Raw genomic sequence first — 21,825 nt, 5'->3', positions numbered from 1 at the left:
GATATGGTAGGCAGCAGATAGGGTAGGTAGCAGATAGGGTCGGTAGCAGATAGGGTAGGCAGCAGATACGGTAGGTAGCAGATAGGGTAGGCAGCAGATAGGGTAGGTAGCAGATAGGATAGGTAGCAGAAGCATTTGGGATGTGGAGTTTCTTACCGATAAAATACCACCGACGCAGTGGACAGAACACGACACAATTGGCCGTGTGTTCGAGACACGAGGTGTGAAATTGAGTACTTTATTAAAGGATGCAGTACACAAAGCAGAATTTAATTCATTAAGCAAGCAAAGTCTCGACCCGCTTTCGAATTTGTGCGTCTCATCGGAAGATTCAGACTTGTTCGCCGAGTGCTCCGGGATTGCCATGCGTGAGTGATATACTTTTCATGAGTTTTCCTTTGAGTAGAATACATTTGGACATTTTACGTAGGTAAACAAAACATACACGCATATGTATAATCTTAGTTTTTTCGGTAAAGTCACGTTGAAGGGAAACAACAAAATAATAAAATATATATAAAACAATAAAAAACATTCTCACGACGTTTCGACCATAACTCAAACGGTCGTCTTCAGGTGTGTTGGTTTGCATAACACACCTGAAGACGACCGTTTGTGTTATGGTCGAAACGTCGTGAGAATTTTTTATTGTTTTATATATATTTTTTATTATTTTGTTGTTTCCCTTCAACGTGACTTTACCGAAAAAACTAAGAATATGAATTACTGCAGTCACGAAAGCTTTAAATCAAAATTTTATACACGCATATGCTTAATGACTTGCAATATGACATACATACTCCTCACGCCCCTTACTTTCACCCTTGGGCCGCTCGAAACATTAATCGGACCCTGGCTGAAGCCCTCTCGTCGTGGTTCGTGTCAGCAGCAGCAGCAGCAGCAGACATTGGCATTCAGCTCCTGACCAGCATCGCTGCTGACATCTTACGCAAGAATGGAAGAGAACGAGAGCTGTCGAATAACAGCTGTCCTCTCAACGTTCTGTGATGGCCGAACGGGTGGTATGTGCGTGTATGTGTGAGCAAATCATTAATTTGTGGGGGAGCGGTAGTGCAGCAGTTAGCGCACCTCGCTACGAAACCTGGCCACCCGAGTTCGATGCCCGCTCATGGCTAACCCTGGTGACGAATATCTGAACCGGTCCTGGGGCTCCCCTAGGTCATCTCAGCCTCAACTAGTGTTTACACATCGACAATAGGGAGACAAAGGCGGCCGGGCGTGGTGCTGACACTACCACCCCTTTTGCCCCAACAATATGTTGAAGGCAATTGTGTTTCTGTGTAAGTGTCTATGAACATGTTTTCCTTTGTGTTTGTGATCGCATGTGGGTTTCTTTGTCTTTGTGACTTTGCGTTGCCCTCATGGGTCCTCGTTAACGCCACTTGCCCCAAAAGTCGTTAAGGGTATTACGGGGTATATTTCCCTTGTATGTTGTTTTAATATTTGAAAGTGTGTGTGTGGGTTTGTGTGTGTGTGTTTGTGTCAGTCGCTGTGAATTTGTGTGTGTGTATGTGGCTGTGTGGGTTTGTGTTTATGTATGTTTGTGGGATATTTTTGTGCGTTTGTGTGAGTGTGTTTGTCTGTGCTAGTTAGTGTGTGTGTCTGTGTTAATGTGCTTGTGTGGGTGCTCGTAGACACGTGTGTTGTGGGGGGAGTGGTAGTGTAGCGGTTAGCGCATCGCATTGCAAACCCTGCGCCCCGGGTTCGATTCCCCCTCACGGTCCTGGGCCTCCTCTAGGTCGACTCAGCCTCAAATGAGTACCGAGACCGATGTGTAAAAATTCGCCACTTTTGCACTTATAAGTGCAGCTCATTAACAGCACTTGCCCCAACAGTCTGCTAAAATATATATGGGGGATGTGTGCATGTTTGTGTAACTGCGAGTTTGCTTGTGTGTTTTACTACCATTCCAATGTATTCACTTTCGTAGCCCATACACAAGTGTTAATCAAACATTGAAACAAGGCATTTACTTTCAAATATCTCTTGCAGAAAGTAACACTTCGGCTAATTGCGCGTTTATTTCAAGCGTTTTAATAACAGCTTACCATGCGATTTGAAGGCTATCAAGGAAATTGCAAATCCCGGCAGCAATTCTGCACTGCAAGAGGAAAGGCACGGGGATACGAGGAGACACGACGTCTCAGCTGTTGGCGGCCAGAGTCGTGTTTCCGCGCCCGCCCGCCCACCCCGCCTCCCCCGCCTCCCCCGAAGCAAAGGCTTCTAGATTCAGAACACGTGGCCGCACAGCGGACCGAGCACGCCGTGCCGAGTTGTAAACACAGCAGGGAAGAGTCCGTCGGGAAGCGGAGCTCATTATTTCAAATCCAATTAACAAAAAGATATTGTCCCCTAAAATGGTATGTTAAAAAAAAAAAATACATGCGGGGTTAAATCTGATCACGCATCACCACCATGTGCCCCGGCAAGCCAATCGCGAAGCCAGCGTCACCGATGGTCCTCGAACAAAGCCCAGGATTACAAGCCAAAAAGCAGTCTTCAAATTAAAGTGCCAACCGGGTTGAAATCCCACGTATATCTCCCAAGAGGCCGCTCATTCGTCCCATTCGCCCCGTCCTTCGTGCTCCCACTTCTTGGGATTCAAGACTTTTATTTGTTTTATCTATCTATCTATGACCTCTTTTTCTGTACGAAACGAAACTAAAATCTCCCTAGAGTTTTGTGTACAGCGTCATGAAAAAAGGTTGCCTTTGATGCTGCACAATTCCGCATTGTATCGCCGTTGTATAGGTTCACCGAGACCCATAGACTCGCACGGATAATGATAGACTCGCAAAATAGTCCGATGGACTCGCGTATAAATGCGTAGACTCACAAAGATAGACCTAGTAACTCACATCGAGACTAATAAACTCACATAGACACCGGTACAATCTCAGAATATTCCCATGGACTCGCATAGAAATCCCTAGGCTAGCACAGAAATCCATATACTCGCACAGAGACCAATAGACTCAAATTGACACCATCATACTAACTCACACAACCATCATTAGACCTCTTTTGCCAGTACCAAAATATAATAATAGGGTTTTTCCTCTTTTTTTCTGGCAACAAAACTGAAACCTCTTTTTACAAGGATGACGTGTACGCCTTTTGGCATCATCTGGTCGAGCACCAATTGGGTCGCGGCTCAAAAGAAAGCCATCCCTTGGTGTGGACCAATCAGTTTCAAGTACAATGCATATACTATCATAGTATTTTTTTTGTTTGCATTTTGACTGCAGGTATTGTGGTTAATGCAGACATGAATCCTTGTAAAAAAAAGGTTTCAGTTTTGTTGCCAGAAAAAAAGGGGAAAAACCCAATTATTATCACACAACCACACTAGGCTCAGAGAGGGAGAGATACATAGAGACTCAATGAGTGCCCTGTGTGCAATATGTATGCACGCTGCATCCGCAGTACGGCGTTTCGCCTCGTATTGTGTTGCACATCAATACATGGCAATCGCCAATGTTTAACAAAAGAAACACAGCGAAATACGTGACCATTTGCGCTTCAGCGAGCTCGGTGCCAAGCGGAGTCTCTAGGCGAATGCTTCTGGATCAGAGACAAGCCACACGTGTCCACGAGTAATACCACTACCCCCACGACCACCCACCCGCCCCTCGGAGCTACGTGCTCGCAAGAGCAGACGCCGAGCCTCCTTCGTGTTGCTCAGCCTCTCGGCGTGAGATAACTCCCCGTTACCCGCTGGGTTGCGTGCTGCACATCGGTTGGGCACATATGGCGCGACTGGAATGATGCCCCTGGAGCAAGGAATTAAAATGGGACCACCCGCTTAATTTCGAGGCAGAACAGTCCCCATCCGTGACGCCGTTCCGGGAATTATTGTAGACTTAAATTTTGATTTAAAGCTTTCGTGACTGCAGTAATTCATATATTTTGTCGACTTGCTTGTCATCCTCATGTTGTCCTCATAGGGTTGACAGATAGGAATATAGATAGGTGATTGTGCATAGGCGCTCCGTGTGATCTAAGTCTCTAGCGGTAGTGCCCTACGCTATTCATCCCCACTCCAATGCTTAGCAGCGTTCCGAGAAATATCGAGCGAGACGTGAAGTTCTGTGCCGCAGTTCCGTTGACGGTCTCAGCCCGATCAACAATGACTCCACATAATTAGCCATTATAATTACTTGTGTGTGTATTACCTATATATGGGGTGCGGTAGTGTAGTGGTTAGAGCGCTGCACAACGAACCCGGCGACCCGAGTTCGTTTCCTGCTCACGGCCAACACCAGTGACGATTATCTGAGCCGTCGACTCAGCCGCAAATGAGTACCTTTTGCCATGTGTAAACATCGCCGCTGGGAAGACAAAGATAGTTCGGGAGTGGCGCTGGCCACCTACCCCCTCGTGTGCCGTGCCGGCCTTAATAGGTCATCACATTTGCCCCAACAGTCTGTTAATGCTATACGGTGGATCTTTATCTTCACAGGGGGTCTTTGCATTTGTTAACTTTGAGTGGCAAAATGTCACCTCTCTCTCTCTAGCAGGGCCCGTGGGGAATGTGGATGAGAGGTCATATGAACGGCTCTCGGCGGTTAGTTCTACGACGTCTCATTTCTGCTGACCGCTCTCGATCGGACACGCGGTGTCGCAGTGCTCACAGTCGCACGTGCGGAGTGTTCGGCACTTCATCTCGCCACGGTCCCGATGCCGCGAGCACAATTGCACGATAATTGATTTGAAAAAAAAAACACGCAAGACACGTAACGGTATGAGACGTATTATTTAAGCTCATCACGCACTGAAATTATTCCAGCCTCTAACGCGTAATGAGCGTGCTTCTTCCCTCCCATTTAACTCCCCTCTCTCTTTTGTCTATTGTTCTCGTTCAAAGCGACGCATAAAATGCATTTATTGTAATAAACACAGCCTTCAGGCCTCGAATGCACAGCAAAGCCAGAGCGTTGTTGGCTATTGGATTTGTGTGTGCGTGTGTATGTTCGTGGGTGGGTGTGTACAAGTGGCGATTATCTGAACCAGTCCCAGGCCTCCACTAGCTCGGCTTGGTCTAAATGTAGTTCCAGATGCGATCTGTAACCATCGCCACGAGGGAGACAAAAGCAGTCCAGAGCGTGGTGTGGAACTACCCACCCCTTCGTGTGCCGCTCGCTAACAGTGCTGCACTTGCCCCAACGGTGTGTTAGAGGCTGTACTGGTGGTATTTGTCTTTCCGCATACCGAAACCCGTGAAGTGCGATGGTACGTCCTTGACTTCTTAGCCTGGCTTCTTAATAACGCGAGGTCATCCTCTTACAATCATCAACACGCTATTAAGTACTAATGCAAGCGCATTAATGCTGGCCAATAAATCTGCACCAGCAAACGTACACGCACACACTCACACACTCACGTCGCAAGACTGGTGGTGCGAGTGCTGTTAGCGAGCGCCTACGAAGCTGTTAGCGAGCGCCTACGAAGCCGTGGCGGCGCACAAAGGGGTTCTTTTGGTCAGCGCCATGGCCAACTGCATTTTAATCCGCGGTACTGATGATTACAAAGTGTAAAAAAGCTGCCCGTTTAATGCTTAGTGGACCTAGGGGGATCCCAGGAGCGGTCCTTATATCACTCGCCGGTGATGTTGTCCGTGGCCGTGAATCAAACTCGTTGCGGCCTAATTCGTAGCAGCAAAATGCACACAATCAACGTGCCACCGCTCCACACATACACTGACATGCATGTACACACAGACACACACAATTGCGCACAAGCAAAACACTTCCCAATGACAGTATGCATTCTTTGGGCAACGTATCTATTTAAATCAGCTCAAACCTCTCGTTATTCACGTTGCTTTTTTTGTGGCCAGCCCAACTCTGACTCCCTCCCGTCTCCCGCGCCGCGCTCTGTGAAAACAGACGCCGCTCCGTGCAACAGCATCGAAGCCCTGATGTAGCCCCTTCCTCCCCCGTCCTCATCTTTCCTGACCCTTTGCTCCCGTTTCTACGTTCCCTTGTCCTCGTATTCCCCATTCGTTGTTTCCCTCGTTCCCGTTTCCCTTAACTTTGTCTCTGTTCATTCATTGTTACATCCCTGACTCTGCTCATTCTCCCCATGCTATTGTCACGTGTAGAGAGTAAAGAGTTGCTCGTTACCTCTGAAATAATCGTCGTACGATGGGAGAAGACCGTCCTCTGGCATTGGAATGTGGCATTTTACGTGACCGGCTCAAGGCTACAGACGGACAGATATGGGCCAGAGCCTCACTGCACACAGGAAAACTAAGAACGTTCGCCAAAAATAACGTGGCCTTAAAATAAAATAATAATATATAGCTGGAGACGTTCAAGGCTATGGCCCCTTTTTTGTAGCACACGCAGCATGTGTCATGAATAAGGGTTTTTGCCCGAAAATAAGCATGACATATTGTTTGACATTTATAATAATGGTTTACGTTTAAGGCCATAGTGTTGTCATTAAAGAACGTATTTTTTTGTTTTTTTATTATTATTTGTGCTTGTGCATCACTGCCAAGATCAGCTGGTAAATAACTAAATATTGACGTTCGGGAAACAAAGGCAGACGGTCATGGCGCTCGCCACATCACTCTCTTCGTGTTGAGTACAGGCCCAAAATAGCTGCTCGCTAACTGCACTTGCCCCCAACACCCTTGCCTAGGCTATTACGGGAGGATCTTTGTCCTTTGTGCACTCATCAGTGTCGCAGGTATCATCGGGAAAAAAAAAACAGTCTTGGTGACTTGAGGCTCTCTCCGGAGCCTTGAAAAGCTCCGTCTCGTTCTCCGAAGAACCTCCGTGCACTCCGTCTCCTATCTCATCTCCGCACAACACCGCAGCCAATATCTCCCCGGACCTCTCGCGTTTCTTCTTCTTCCCCTCCCTTTCATGCCTCGCTAATGGCCTCTACATCGACGATTCTCGCTCCCTCTCCGCCCTGCACCCTCCTCCTCGTTTCCGTGCCTGCCGCGGTCACGTGCAGGCGACCACCAGCAAAAGAAATGCAGGCCCCATCGCACCATGCTCCCTTTTCTAAATTTATTTCACCTTTTTGGGGTTTTTTTCCCTTCCTCCTCCACAGCTGAGACTTGTCATTTCAAGCCAAATCAATCGCATCGTGAGACAGACAGACAGACAGAGAGAGAGAGGGGGCAAGAGAGTGAGGAAAGAAAGAAAGAGAGAAAGAAAGAGAGGCATTTCTTAAGAGGTGCGTGGGGAGGCTTTCATTCAGCAATGGACACGAAAGGACCGCGAGCTCCCGCAACGTTTCGCTCAACTTTTTTTTACCGCGCAATTTTTAGAGAGGCGATGGAGTTGAACAAAAAAAAACACAAGCAAGAAAGAGAAACAGAGAGACGAGGCTTAAAAGAATAAAGGATAAGACATCCAATGTAAGTTAGCGGAACGCCGTAATAAGCCCGCTCGCCGTTGGGATAGCGCGCGTTCATTACGCACGCGCGCGCGTTCCTCCGCTACCCTTCAAGTGCGCGCGCGCTCCCCTCCGTTCCAGAATCAAACGAGGGGACAAATTAAGAGAAACGAGAAGAGGATTATGTGCTGACCCGCGAGCGCACGCAATGCAGCGATAGTCGCTTGGGTAATTGGGTGGGCAGTGCCGCGACAGCCTGCGCTGTTTTGTACAGGAGGCAGCGTCTGTCTGTCTGTGTGTGCATGTGTGTGTGTGCGCGTGTGTGTGTGTGCGTGTGTGTGTGCGCGTGTGTGTGTGCGTGTGTGTGTGTGTGCGTGTGTGTGTGTGTGCGTGTTTATGTGTGTGCGTGTGTGTGTGTGTGCGTGTGTGTGTGTGCGTGTGTGCGTGTGTGTGTGCGTGTGTGTGTGCGTGTGTGTGTGTGCGTGTGTGCGTGTGTGTGTGTGCGTGTGTGTGCGTGTGTGTGTGTGCGTGTGTGTGTATGCGTGTGTGCGTGTCTGTGTGTGTGCCTGTGTGTGCGTGTGTGTGCATGTGTGTGTGTGTGCGTGTGTGTGTGCGCGTGTATGCGTGTTTGTGCGTGTGCGCGTGTGTGCGTGTGTGTGCATGTGTGTTTGCGTGTGTGTGTGCGTGTGTGTGCGCGTGTGTGCGTGTGTGTGTGCGCGTGTGTTCGTGTGTGCGTGTGTGTGCTCATATCTCATCGCCGTGTCTGAATGCCGCCTGTCTCCTTGCTTGGCTCCGCTCGCTTCCAATGTGCGCGTGTGCCTGGCTAAGTCGTGTACACAGCCACGAGAGGGGAGTGACGCCGATTAGAAGAACCCAGTTTTGCCACACTAAACGTGATGCCGCGCTATACGTTAAGCCACGTGACGATGCTGCGGTGGTAACGGTTAGCACACTGGAATTGCAGTCCAGAGGTCACCAGTTAGATTCGATCTCTCGGCACGGCAGTTTGAAACAATGAGTCGAGTGACATTTGAACCGGTGCTTCGCTTCCCCTTCGCCAATTCGTGCCGACCTGTGTGGTGAAGTATGGTCAAACAACCAACCCCCCCCCCCGCCATGACTGAGATGTCGTGGGGAGGCCTTCATCCAACAGTGGATCGATAAGAGGACTGAAAAATGCATTGCAATAGTAACTATTATTTTATAACCATAGCCATGTTTGCAACTGTGAAACTATTGTTACTCTTTGTTTTTTTTTTCGGTAAAGTCACGTAGGTAAAATAAAATAAATGAAAACAACTAAATTAAGTCACGACGTTTCGGAGGCAACACAAGCTTCCGTCTTCAGGTGGAACAGTCACAGCAAAATAGCTTGCAGTCACGAAAGCTTCAAATCTAGAATGTGAAACTATCGCTCTGTACCCCCGTAACAATGGAATGGGTACTGAACACGAATCGGTAATATTTGAAGCAACAAAAACCCACGACGCCTTCGCTTATAATGCCGTGCCCTAAACGTGTCATTGACGAATCATGGATGTGTGTCGTTAATTGTTGTTTCTGTTCGGCATAGCGTATGCGTCGCTACCAATGTTGTTGCACAACAACAACTACAAACGCAATAGAAGTTGTTTTTCGGTTAGATCGCGATCGAACCCAAAAAAAAAAAAAACCTCTATAACGGATGACATTAGTCGCGAAAGCAAGCTGACGTGTTGGACTAACAACGAACGTGTTCACTACATATTACGGAGACACATGTAAGAAGGAGGCGCTTTGGCCGCGTGTCTGCCTTGTTTATTTTGTTTACGTGCTCGACACAGGCGCAAACGATTCGCGTAACTTGTGCCTTGAACGTAGAATGGGTAGCAAGACCACGGATTCGAGAAAATATCTGCCGACTGCCTCAATTCCCCCCCCCCCCATGAATGGGTACAGCCTGGGTGGTCACCGCTGCTTGTGATTGTTATGTTCCGACGGGCATATGCGTGGTGAGGTAGTGGGGTGAAAATATTCGCTTACAAATGAACACGCGTCTCCTTCCCTCTGCGGAAATGTCTCTCTTTCTTTCTCTGTGTGTGTCTGCAACAAGACAAAACAAAACCCGGTCGTTTTCATGATTTATTTCGTGTTTCTTTCAAAACGCTCACTTGGGGTCAAGGCCTCTCTGGATGTGAACCCGAGCGATGACCCCTCGCTCTGCCCCTGTCCTGGCTGGAATTTCCGCCACGCGCTTCACATCACGCTCTTCTCATCCTCCGTCTCTCGCAATTTCGCTCAGCAGGGGAGGTCGAGGGGCTGGTGGTGTTGCGTGAGGTCTAGGAGTGGGCGGGCGGCTGACCTTTCTCCGGGGGGAAGTTGCCCCCACGTCCGTGACCATTAGCCGGGGGGTAGCAGGTACGCTCCAGGGCAGGTCTTTAGAAAGAGCAGCGCTGGTGGGGGCTCAGAGAGCAATCGGCTCTGGCACGCCAGACGTTTAAACGATAACCGCCAAGGCATTTGATTAAAGGGGTGGCGCCGATGCAATATCTCGCTTATAGCAACGTGTGAAAAGGTTGTTTGCAATCAATGGGGTGGAGGGTCGGGGAGAGATCGATGCATTTATTTAGAATGTGTACGCCGATCGCGGGCGTTTGGGGGGGGGGGGGTGGGAGGGGAGTGAGAGGGGGCGATGAGATGAGACGCGGCCGCGACGCTTACATTGCAAGGGAAACATTGGGTGACAGGTTCATGTCTGCATGTGGAGTATCGATGGAGAGAGTGTGTGTGCGTGTCGCCTTTGTTGCATGTATGGGTGGCACAGTGAGAGAGCACTGGTGGTGAATCCGCCAATAATCTACGTCAATGAACCCATAACACCCGGGTCTGTCCAATAACCTCCTGCCAGCGAGCCTTCGACACTTCACGCTGTCTCAAAGTGCACCACGCCTGGCACAATATCTGTGGTGACAGCACCGCCACGTGTATGTGTATATGTCGGACTTCTTTCGCACCGTATGTAGCCAACCCTGCCAATTGCCACCTAGTGACGAATTGCGACTGTTGTTGTGTGAGTTATATGTATCTGTGGATACTTGTGTGTGTGTGTGTGTGCATGAGTACTGGGTGCGATGTGTAAACATACAGCACTGGGGAGACAAAGGAGGCTGGGCGTGATTATAGACACACCACCCCCTCCTTCCGCCGTATCAGCCTTAATAGGTGCTCGCTAGCAGCACTTGTCCCAACAGGCCTTGCAGGCACCACAGGGGAACTTTTGTCATTGTGGGTGTGCAAGGCGCGGTTGCGCAGTAAGCTAATGCACTGCCGCACGTACCGAGCCTCCCGAGTTCGATTCCCATCCAAGGCTAACATCAGTGGCGGTATTTTGGACTGGTCATGGGTCTCCCCGAGGTCGCGTTGTGTGAACACCAGCACTGGGGATACAAAGAGGGCAAGACGTGTCCCTGACCACACCGCCCCATCATTTTGTTTGCTGTACCGGCCGTAATAGCTGCTCGCTAACAGCACTCGACCCAACGGTCTGGTAAAGCCTACACAGCACGAGTAGCTATTTGCATTGAAGCCACAACTGTGACCCCCACCCCCAAATCCGCCGTAAAAGAAAATACGGCTGATATACTCTTTAACAAACGGATCGATTTCTACGTAAACATAAAAAAACTAAGACTGATTAAATCAACCTCTCTCTCTCTCTCTCTGCCTCCCCTCCCTGCTGGCCGCGCAGTTGAGGTGCCACCCTTCTTCAAGAGAGAGCCCCTGCACACGCAGCTGCACCTGGAGGGCAACCGGCTGGTGCTCACGTGCCTGGCGGAGGGCAGCTGGCCCCTGGAGTTCCGCTGGCTCGTCAACGACACCGAGATCGCCCCCTTCTCGCCCGAGAACAGGTTGGCTTAATTAGAGGGCAATTAAAGACGTGCCGCCGCCTTCGCCAATTCGTGGCTGGCACGCCTGCCAGCGCGTCCCCCCGCCCCCGCCCTCCGACCCATCTCTATCCCCCCACCTCTCCCCACCCACCACCTCCACCCCGCGCAACCGGCGCGTGCTGCTGTGTCTGTGCGTCGTGCGTCTGTTGAAGGGCAGCGGTAAGCGTGATGGTGAGCACGCAGCACTCGTAAATCAGCGACACCAGTTCGATTCGGGCTCACGGCCAAAAATTCGTGACCCAGCCTTGAATTAATTCCTTGGTGTGGTGTAAACATCAGCCCTGGGGAGATAAAGCGGGCGGGCGAACACAACCCTCTGATGCGCTATTATAAACGTAACAGTGATCACTCACAGCACTTGCCCCAACAGTATATAATCCCTATAAGGGGACATTTGTTTAATTGCCGATATCGCTGGCAAATGCTGCTGGTCTCGGTCGGTTTACCCATAATACCTGGGTTGGGTCTGTCTCGTAACCCCTGCCAGCCAGCGAGCCCCCAACACTTCGCGCGGCATCACAGTGCACCATAGCCTGGCACAAGCACATTGGTTAGATCGCCGCCACTTAGAAGCATCGGATGGCAGTTGTTGATGTTGTTGTTGTTGTTGTTTATTTGCCCGTGTCGCTCGCAACCGGGTTCCACGCAGCGTTTCGTGAAAAGTTTTGCAAAGAGCGGGCGCTTTGCAAACTCAATTCAAGCGAAACCGTCCCGGATGGCCCGTTGTGAAAAAAAAACTAAGCCGACATCACACCGGGATTGGTGTCCCCTGATGCTTGATGGGCGTCGCTGCGATATGCACGGTGTGCGCGTGTGTGAGTGAGTTAACGTATGCGCACGTGTGTGTGTGTGTGTGTTTGATGATACGGCATCCGGCCAACAGTCTGTTTAGGCTAAAATGGGGGATCTTTGTGCGTGTGTGTCTATGTGTGAGTGAGTAGACGTGTGTGTGTGTGTGAAAGAGAGAGTACACGAGCGTGGGTGCATGGTTGAGTGGGCAGACAGCGGTGGCAAAGCGGTTAGCACACTGCTCTATGAACGGAGCCGCCTGCACCCGATGCACAGCCATGGATACGATCAGCGGTGAGTGATATCAGAATGTGCCCCGGGCGCCCGCTAGGGCGACTTGACCTCAAATGAGTACCTGGTGTAGTGTGTGAACCTCGGCGTTTGAGAGACAAAGGTGGACAGACAATATTCTGGCCCCCTAGCCATGGCTTGCGCTGCTAAACGTAATAGGTGCCCGTTTACAGGACTAGCAGGAAGAGCTTACATCTAGGCTATACGAGGGGGTCTTCGTCTTTGTGTGCGTGTGTGTTAGAGGCACAAACAGTCAACTCATGCAGTTAATTTAAATTAGCAAAATAACAATATGTTTGCCCGGGAAAGCTTAAGAATTGCATTTTTAGAGCGACATCATTATTATTTCCATAATCATCATCATTAATCCATTGGTGGATGAATGACTTCACACGCTCACGTGGGTCGTGTGGTGACGCTCTCACACATCACCACGCGGATAATTGCGGGTTGGCGAAGGGCAGGGAGCACAGACGTGGGATCACAGAAGTACGGTACAACACTCCGTATAATTGAGCACAATTAATGTGGCAGTTTTATTGAGCAGTAACATCAATTAGATCCCCCTGTACAAGTTGTATAGGGCATAGCTTGCAACAGGCGAAGTTTCAGATCTATCACAGATGGCCCCCTGCACATTTACCCCCACCGTTCCCCACCACTCATTCCCCTTCACCTCCCCCTTGTAGCAGGAGATGAAGTTTGGGAGCAGATGTTATTCCGTCTGAAATAAAATTGTCCATCCTAAGCCAAACCTCCCTCTGCCTAAGCTACGTCAGGGTCATGGCCGGCTCACACAAGGATAGGAGCAGAGGAATCTACATTTCACGTCTGATCTCGCTCTAATTGGCATTTCCAGACCCATATTCGTGGCTCGCGATCTCTAAATCTTGATACGGGGCGGGGTCTATTGCCCTTCAGCGGTACCAATGGTGCCTCCCAGGCTCCAGTCCACAGCGCAATATGACTGGCCAAACCACACTGTCCACTTCACAAAGATGATCCCAATAACTACCGACCTATCTCAATTTTGTCCCCATTGATGAAAATTTTTGAAAAATTATTGAACTACCAAATTAGCAGTTTCCTGTCCACCAACAATCTACTACATCTAACAATCTGGATTCCGGAAAAAATACAGCACCACATCTGCAGCATTAGACTCTTTGAATCAAATTTACAATAGCCTTGATAATAAGCAGTACTGTGCCTGTCTTTTTCTTGACCTGTCCAAAGCTTTTAATACAGTAGACCACAACACCCTGCTTAGTAAACTAAGTTGCCTCGGTTTTTCCGAGAACACAGTACAATGGTTAAAAAATTACCTCTTTTCTCGCACCCAAACTGTATTCACAGATGGTTATAGGTCAAACAGTATTAAGATAACAAAAGGGGTTCCATAGGGTTCCATCCTCGGCCCCCTCTTGTTCTCTCTTTATGTCAATGACTTGGGCACTGAACTGGATCATTCCAGGGTAAATCTTTTTGCAGATGACACGATACTGATTACTGCTGGCCGCTCTCCAGATGACGTGATTGCTAAGCTCCAGGGTGATTTCAACAAACTACAACATCAGCTAGTTTATCTTAAACTAGTCCTGAATACCTCCAAAACCAAGGTGCTATGCTTCTCTCCGGGACTAAAGCAGGAAGTAATTTTTCCCCAATTACATTCCTTGAATAATTATCAAATAGAGCAAGTCAAGATCTATAAGTATCTTGGGGTCATCCTGGATTCAAAACTTAGTTTTGAAGATCACATTGATTATATTGGTAAAAAGACAAAAATAAAATTGGTTTTCTGTATCGACACAAGCACTGCTTCCCCCCAATGTTCCGTTTGGAATTGATAAAAGCTACCATACTGCCTCTACTTGACTACTGTGACATCGTGTATAAATCAGCCCCAAATACTGTACTGAAGAAGCTTGATTCCATCTATCACTCTGCCTTAAGATTTGCATTGAACTGCCCATATAGGACTCACCACTGTGATCTCTACATTGGGTCAAACTTAACATTCCTTAATGTTCGACGGCTTGTGCACCAGATCTTATTTATTCACGATGTACTTACAAAAAATTCCGCAGACTACCTACTGGATCTCCTCTCTGTTTCAAAGAACAAATTTGACCTCAGGTCTTCGCTCATTTACCAGCTTCACATTCCATATTGCCGCACAAAAACTGGAGGAAGGGCCTTTGCTATTGATGTCCCCAGGGTCTGGAATGCTATTGCCAATAAACTGCAACTTGAATCACTACCTATGAGATCTTCACTCAAAACTGCTCTAGAGGAGCTGTACAACCCTAGCTGCCACTACTATTCAGTGGCCTAAAATATGGCTCTAGATTTTGGTGTTATAATTTATTTATGTAGTTTATTGTAAAAAAAATCCGGTCACAGCCCCTATGATCACGGTTACATTGCATTCATGGCTTTTATTTTGGTGTTTTCGAAAACGGTTTTTTGGTTTTGGCCATGTTTTGTTTATTGTAGTACGGAGTTAGACTGATGGCCTTAATCTTAGTTGTCTTGTGGTTGTTGTTGTTATTTGACTTGCATCCCACTGGGATTTTTGCACACAGCGTTGGTGTACGGTGCTATTTCAGGAATATTTTGATATTTTTTTCCTGTATTTTCTGTTTGCACAGTCACATAATCACTGTAAGATGTTTTCTTGTTCATGTTTTTTTGTTTGTTGCGGTTGCACCCGATTCAAGAGCCGAATGGCTCACAGGGCTATACCAAATAAATGAACTATGAACTATGCCTCACGCAATTTTTTACAGTTTTATGTTAATTTACGAGCAACTCCTGCGTATATTTTTCGCGGTTGTGCTTTATGCCTCTCTCTGACGTGTGTTTTTGGGTTATACGGCGTGTTTCTAAGCACGGTGTCTGACGTTCGGCCCCTCTCCGATTTTTTTGCCACATGAAGTTAATTACTCCTGAGTGTAACTGGCCAAACCATGCCAATTCAACGGGACCGTTGAGCAAAGGGATAGTCTTGAGACCCAGTGAGGCTTTTGTGACTAAATAAAATGCATTGTTATAATTCTAATACGGGAATCTTTTCCAGACCTTGTGCCAGTATGTCGTTCAGATCGAGTGCCAAGCCAGAGAGCTGTGGCCGGAACTAACAGTGCAATGTATTGTGTGGCTGTAATTCTGCGTTTTTTTAAATCTAAAATTAACAAGATATAAATGAATCTCGCAATTCTATTGAAATGTCTCTTTAAGCCACGTTCGTGCAAGTAAAAAGTCACAAACTACCTTTAATGCATTCTTTTGTTTTTCCACTGAGAAAGAAAGTACTGTGCGATCCAAAAAAAAAACACGTTAGCGTTTTGCATCTTGCTTTTATACGGACCGACGACCCTAATGTTGCGATTAAAGACATCCGGAGGCTATGGCACACACATACATATATACACACATACACGCGCTCGCGCGCACACAGCCACGAACGCACACGCGCCCATGCGCACACACAAAGTCAACCACAAACGCAGCACACACGCACCCACACACGCATACACGCACGCGCTCACGCGCACACACCCACAAACTGGCACGCGCACACGCGCACACAACCACAGCCGCCGTTCGCCACTTAAGTGGTGGTGACGTCACCACGACGCCTGTCCCACGCTTTGAGCACTTTGAGGCCACGTGCTTTTGTCGAAGCCTCGCTGACAGGGAGGTCACGTGACAGACCCGGTGCGCCATGACTGACTGAGATGACTGGCAGATGCGCGCGCACGCGTGCACACACAAACGCGCGCTCGTAACTCTGTTTACCCTGAAGCCAGGTGGGCAGCAGGATCCCTGCTGCCCACCTGCAGGATCCCTGCTGCCCACCGCATCGGTGTAGCCCACCGCTGCCGCGTGGCCTCGAGCGATAGTTTCTGAGAAACGGACGTCGCGAACCGACGTCTGTTTGCACGCCCTCTTGTTATTCGTGGTATTGCCCTCTCGCGCCCGTTGCAGCTGACTCTCCGTGTACACGTGTGTACAATACAGGGCGCTTCAAACGAATGTTAACACTTATACGGGACTATCGGTATTGTTGCAAAGTCTCAGAACTGTTTTAAACAAAAAAATTAGCACCCTGCATATCGCGGGGTGGAGCGGTGGCGCAGTGGTTAGCGCGCCGCGCGATGAACCAGCCGTGTACCGCGAGTGTGAGTATATGGAGTGATATGTGAGTGTGGGGGGAAGGGGGGTGAGCGGTCTGTTGGGACCCGAATCGCACGCACCTAATTTGACAGTGAACTCGGCAAGTACATATGTCCAAGTTGTGGGAAACAATTTAAACACTATGAATTATTATTCTTTTTAACAAGGTAAGGCCCACTGAGCTACGTAGCTCTTTTTCCTAACCTGGCCACAAATGATAGCTCAAAGAAAAGTCGCTTATCACGTGGAAATGTATCGCAGCCAAATACTCTAAACGCGTATTTCTAAATTTGAAGGTAAACACTGAAGGACCCAGAGAAAAACCACGCGATCACAAGGAGAGCGAGAGACATCTGAATTCTAAATAAATAGGCGTCAGGGTCAGGATCGAACCCACGACCTCCTAAATACCAGGCGAGGGAGTTAATATCTCCTAGCCACTCCCACACGTCTGGCAAGCTTGGAAGAGTAGGCCAAAGATTTCCCTTCAAATTGCCTCTCTAAAAACGCCAACTAGTTGGGGCAGGGTGAGGGCACCTTCCTACAGCAGTGGCGTGGCAAAAGATGCACCTTTACTTGTCATCCACCTGCGCACGTGGGAAATCCTACCATCAAGGTAATCGCGCACCTGTTGTCCGCGGGCGTCATCCCCCGACGTACGTTTAGTGCGACGGCAGTTGACATCGCTCACGTAAACGTGAACGAATTAGCCGTTATTGACGAGTCAACAGCCGAGGTGTGCATTTAGAAAGCGGCCCAAACATAAATCTCGGTTTAGTGCGAGCCACTTAATAGCGGCTACTATTCATTGTCCCTTTTAACCAACGGCTGCCGCATTAAGACCCCCTCCTCCCCTCCCCTAACCCTCATGTCCGTGGCGGTCGAAACGAAAGCAGTCGTCCTGCAGGTACCGTGGTTGTGGCTGGAGCGAACTTCGTGCGTGGCAGGCCACATGCGAACGCAGTCGCACACGCGGGTGGCGGCTTCGCAGTTCACCGACGTGGACCGTTGTCCACGTTGCCCTTTCCCGTACGACGAACTTGGAAGATGATTATGATGATGGCGATGCTTTTAATGACTCGAGAGAGCTGCAGAGTTCACGTACGTCGTATTTAAAGTTCTAACGGTTGGCGTCGACTATTGTAAGTTATAACTCTCTGTGATTAAGCTTCACAATCCTGTTTTATATATACATGCGAATCCAAACTTTGATTGCAAACGCGGGTTTGTTGTATTGGGTTTTTTTTGTGCAGCCACCAGTGACTGAGCTGAGACCATAGACTTTCAATACGCGAGAACCCAGTTTCATCACAACCAAGTCCTATGCGAGTCCATTGCGTCTCGATGTGCGTGTGTGGCTCTCGATGTGAGTACACGGTTCTCCACGTAAATCATCCGGTGACCTTGCTGAAATCACGAAAACTCACTGCGCTAGACGTGGGAGCACGGTTTTAATCGCAGGTTGCTGAAAACCTGCGATTCCGAACCCAGGAGGTCAGTAGGTCAGGATTTCCCGGTCAGCGCTCTGACCTCTGAACCACCCGGCCACCTCCGCTTTCATTCTACTCCCGCAGCAGGCGATTTTGCCGCTACATCAGTGGAGAAGGCGTGTTTAACAGACGATTTTCTCCAGATTGTTTTTCGTGAGTCATGTCAGCGTTCAAGTCGTTGGAGTGCCACTCTCTCTTTCTCTTTTGCTCTCTAAAAGCTCTGCATGCGGCTTTCTCAATCAAAAAGGCGACCAGTATGTATATTTAAGTGGGTACCTGCCTCTTTCCCCGCTCGCTCTTTTCACAAAGAACCTATTATCTAAAAATGTTCTCGCGCAACACTTTCGCAGCCCGCGCAATGCATGCACAGATGTCCTTTTATTCAATTCTCTGCGAGATTAAGAACTTCCCCCAATGCTGTGTCTGTCGCGTTGCATAGCTTGATCATACCTCACCATGCCGGTCAGTGTGCGGTGGTGAACTGGTGAAGGAAGAGCGGGTAGGGGTGGGGGATGGAAGCGACAGGCGGGTGTGCTCAGGATCAATTTGAATATCGCTCGCCACATTACCAGTGACCAGAAATCGAAATGAGGTCATTCGGTTCAGGGCACGGTGAGTGAACCGTGTGTTGGGTCAAAAAGTGATCGCCTGCACAAATGAGCACAGAGGCGTTGCTCACCCCCTGCCCTCCGACCTTTGAGCCAGTGGTGGAAATTCCACATTCCTATAGTTGCGCCGAGTCTATCCGTGAGACAACCACCATTGTCTACCCCACAAACTGGTTCTCATTTTAGATTTGAAGCTTTCGTGACTGCAAGGATTCATACTCTTTGGTTTTATTCGATAAAGCCACGTAGATAAAATAAAACAAAATAAAAACAATTAAAAGTCAACGCAGATATTCTGCGTTGACTTTTAATTGTCACCTGAAGACGGAAGCTTGTGTTGCCTCCGAAACGTCGTGATTTAATTGTTTTTATTTTGTTTTATTTTATCTACGTGACTTTACCGAATAAAACCAAAGAGTATGGTTCTCATTTGGTCAACTCTGCAGGAATGATGGGCTGAGTCAACCAGATTTGGAGTCGGAGTCTTCCAATTGCGAGCCGCTAGCTCTGCCGCTGAAGCACCTGTTCGGATTACGTATATATGTAATAATATTTCTAGATTTAAAGCTTTCGTGACTGCAAGGATCCATACTCTTTGGTTCTATTCGGTAAAGTCACGTAGGTATAGAACCAAAGAGTATAATAATATTTATTTCGAATTATGTTTTAAAACGTGTTTTTTTCTGTAGCACCTTTTACATATGTTTTTCATCTCTACCTTTTCATCCCGAGACATTACTAACAATTTGCCAACGTGCTCCATAAACAAAAAAGCACTTTTGCTATTTTGCATCCGAGAGGTTGGAAATGCGACAGTTTGACAAACTCGCATTCAGGTTTCCGGGCACATGATTGTTCGGATCGCAAATGTATGCTCTTCCGTCTTGGATGTATGGAATAAAAAAATATAAGGGTGCATTACACCCACACGATTCATTATAATATGCATCTTCACGTACGGCATGCGCACAAATACAAATATCGTCCATATAGACTTCGACAGACTGTTGGGGCACGTGCTGTTAGCGAGCAACTATTAATTGTGCCACTGCACACGAGGCAGTGTTGTGGCCAGAACCACAACAAACCCGGCCGCCTTTGTGTCCCTCCTGCTGATGTGTACACACTACACCAAGGACTTATTTACTGCTGAGTCGAACTAGGCGAGGCCCAGGATCCCGCTCAGATAGTCGTCACTGATATTGGCCCTGCGCTGGAATTGTACTCGGGTGGCCAGGTTTCGTAGCAGTGCAGTGCACTAACCACTGTGCTACTTAATGTGCCTATGGTTTGTACGGGGCGACAGCTTTCAGTGATCACTTATTCGGACAGACAATGCGACACCATGCATGCACACTTGGGAAGAACAAAAAAAACAACTACAGAGATCCCTCCTCTGGCCTTCAAGGAGCTGTTGGTGCAAACATTAAATGAGCGATCACCTGTTTGAGGCCAGCGAGAGTGCACGAGGGCGCGGGCGGTGTGGACAGCACCACGCCCGGCCGCCTTTGCATCCGCCAGCGCTCGATGTTGACGTTCCACACAGGGGTAAACAATTTAAGGTGGAGTAGACCCACGAGGAGGCACACACACACACAAAAAAACAAATGGCGTCTTCACACGTCCAGGGGGGGGGGGGGACAGTTTTTTTTTTTGCCCAGCGATAGTCGAGTCAGGTGCCAACATCAGCCGCACACCGATTGTGTCGCAGCTCGCCGGCCGGCGTGGGATTCGTGTGAACGAGGAGACAATCGCGTCTCACAGGCCGCGTCGGATGTTGTGTGGGGTGGGGGGACATCGGGAAAAATGCGTTTGAATAGTGCTCGGCTAACAGCCGCTACGCGCTATGAATGCCGCTAGCTTGTTTTCACACTATCAGAGAGAGAGCAGTATTTGTCCACTGGTTCTTTCTCCGTGTGTGCGTGTGTGTGTGTCTCTCTCTCTCTATCGGTGAAGCTCTTTCTTGGCTCTGTCGTTTATTGTTTTCTATGTTTTCGGGGGTGGGTGGGTGGGTGCGGTGCTGTGGGGGGTGGCGATGTTTTGCTGCGAGAAATCGCTTTTAAAACCACATTGGGGGCCCAACTAACAGAAACCCATCCATTGTCGTAATTTTGTGTTGCTTTTGTTTTTTGATGTCGGGTTTTTGTTGTTTTGTTGTTGCGTGCCGCTTTTTTTGCGGCGAAGATTAACCCAACGGGGCACGCGTTGGGTTAAAATTAAAAAACGACAAAGGAGGCCCGCCTGGTTGAGCCGTCACAAGCTGCGCATTCCACGCGCGAGCACTCGGGCCGCGGAATTAAATCACCCCCACCACCACCACCCCCACCACCCCCAGGTTTGCAAATAATTGCCCGGAGAAAGTGAAAGAGGCGCGGCTTCTGCTTAATTGTTTAGCAATGTGTCTGGTGGAAGCGGTGGGGTTTTTTTTTAAGAGTAAACTTTCTGCGTGTGTGTTTGGGAGAAGTAATGTTTTTATTACCACTAATTCCTTAACACGCGAATCGAACATGTTCCCTATTAAACATTAATCCTAGCAAATCCGGATTATGGACTCGTTAAGCCCGGATCCGGATTCTGTTCATTACAGCCACTAATCCAGACCATCCTGGCAGCACAATTACCCCCCCCCCCCTCGCCACTGCCCCCCTCCCCCACCTCGTGCCCTCTGCCCTCCTCCGTCCCCCATCAAATACGCTGTGCTCAAACACAATTGAATGACAAGCCTCACAGTGTCAGTCACTAACTGTGCCTTCCAGCAAAAAAAATACTCTCACGTATAATAAACACACATCGTGAAGAAGACAATACGCCTCCTTAAATGATTCTATAATACCACTATTAAGAAATCATTATTGCGTCGTGTTTTCTGACTGGCTGCTGGCTGGGCTCCTTTATACCCCAACAATAACTATGTTGTTAGTGGCTGATGCGGGCCGTTGTCACCGAAAACAGCTGGGTAACTGGCCAAACGGGATGTGTTTTTTTTTTGTTTAACAAATAAACACTGACTATCAATTGAAACGGCGCAATAAGAAGTTCGGACGCCGTGTAGGTAGCGACACAGAAGAGTTGTGAGTAACAGATAGAGAAGACTGACCACGGTTCATTTACAATCGCTCTAACTTTTCCATTTGAGCTCCTATTCACGTAATTATTTTTCGA

General features: G+C 48.5%; 1 protein-coding gene across 1 annotated transcript in view; it reads left to right on the top strand.

The window, feature by feature from the left end:
• The window catches only part of LOC116946075 (protein sidekick-2-like), a 494,081-nt gene that overhangs the window by 170,108 nt on the left and 302,148 nt on the right, over positions 1-21,825 (top strand). The window contains 1 exon segment of the mRNA XM_076069895.1: positions 11,105-11,264. Within this exon segment, the coding sequence (XP_075926010.1) occupies positions 11,105-11,264 (160 nt within the window).

The sequence above is a fragment of the Petromyzon marinus genome, chromosome 26 (genome assembly GCF_048934315.1).
Source record: "Petromyzon marinus isolate PM22_M1 ecotype Great Lakes invasive population chromosome 26, UKy_Petmar_22M1.pri1.0, whole genome shotgun sequence".
Classification (NCBI taxonomy): Eukaryota; Metazoa; Chordata; class Hyperoartia; order Petromyzontiformes; family Petromyzontidae; genus Petromyzon; species Petromyzon marinus.
The sequence above is the reverse complement of the archived record's forward strand: the minus strand, read 5'-3'. Positions and strand labels throughout refer to the sequence as shown.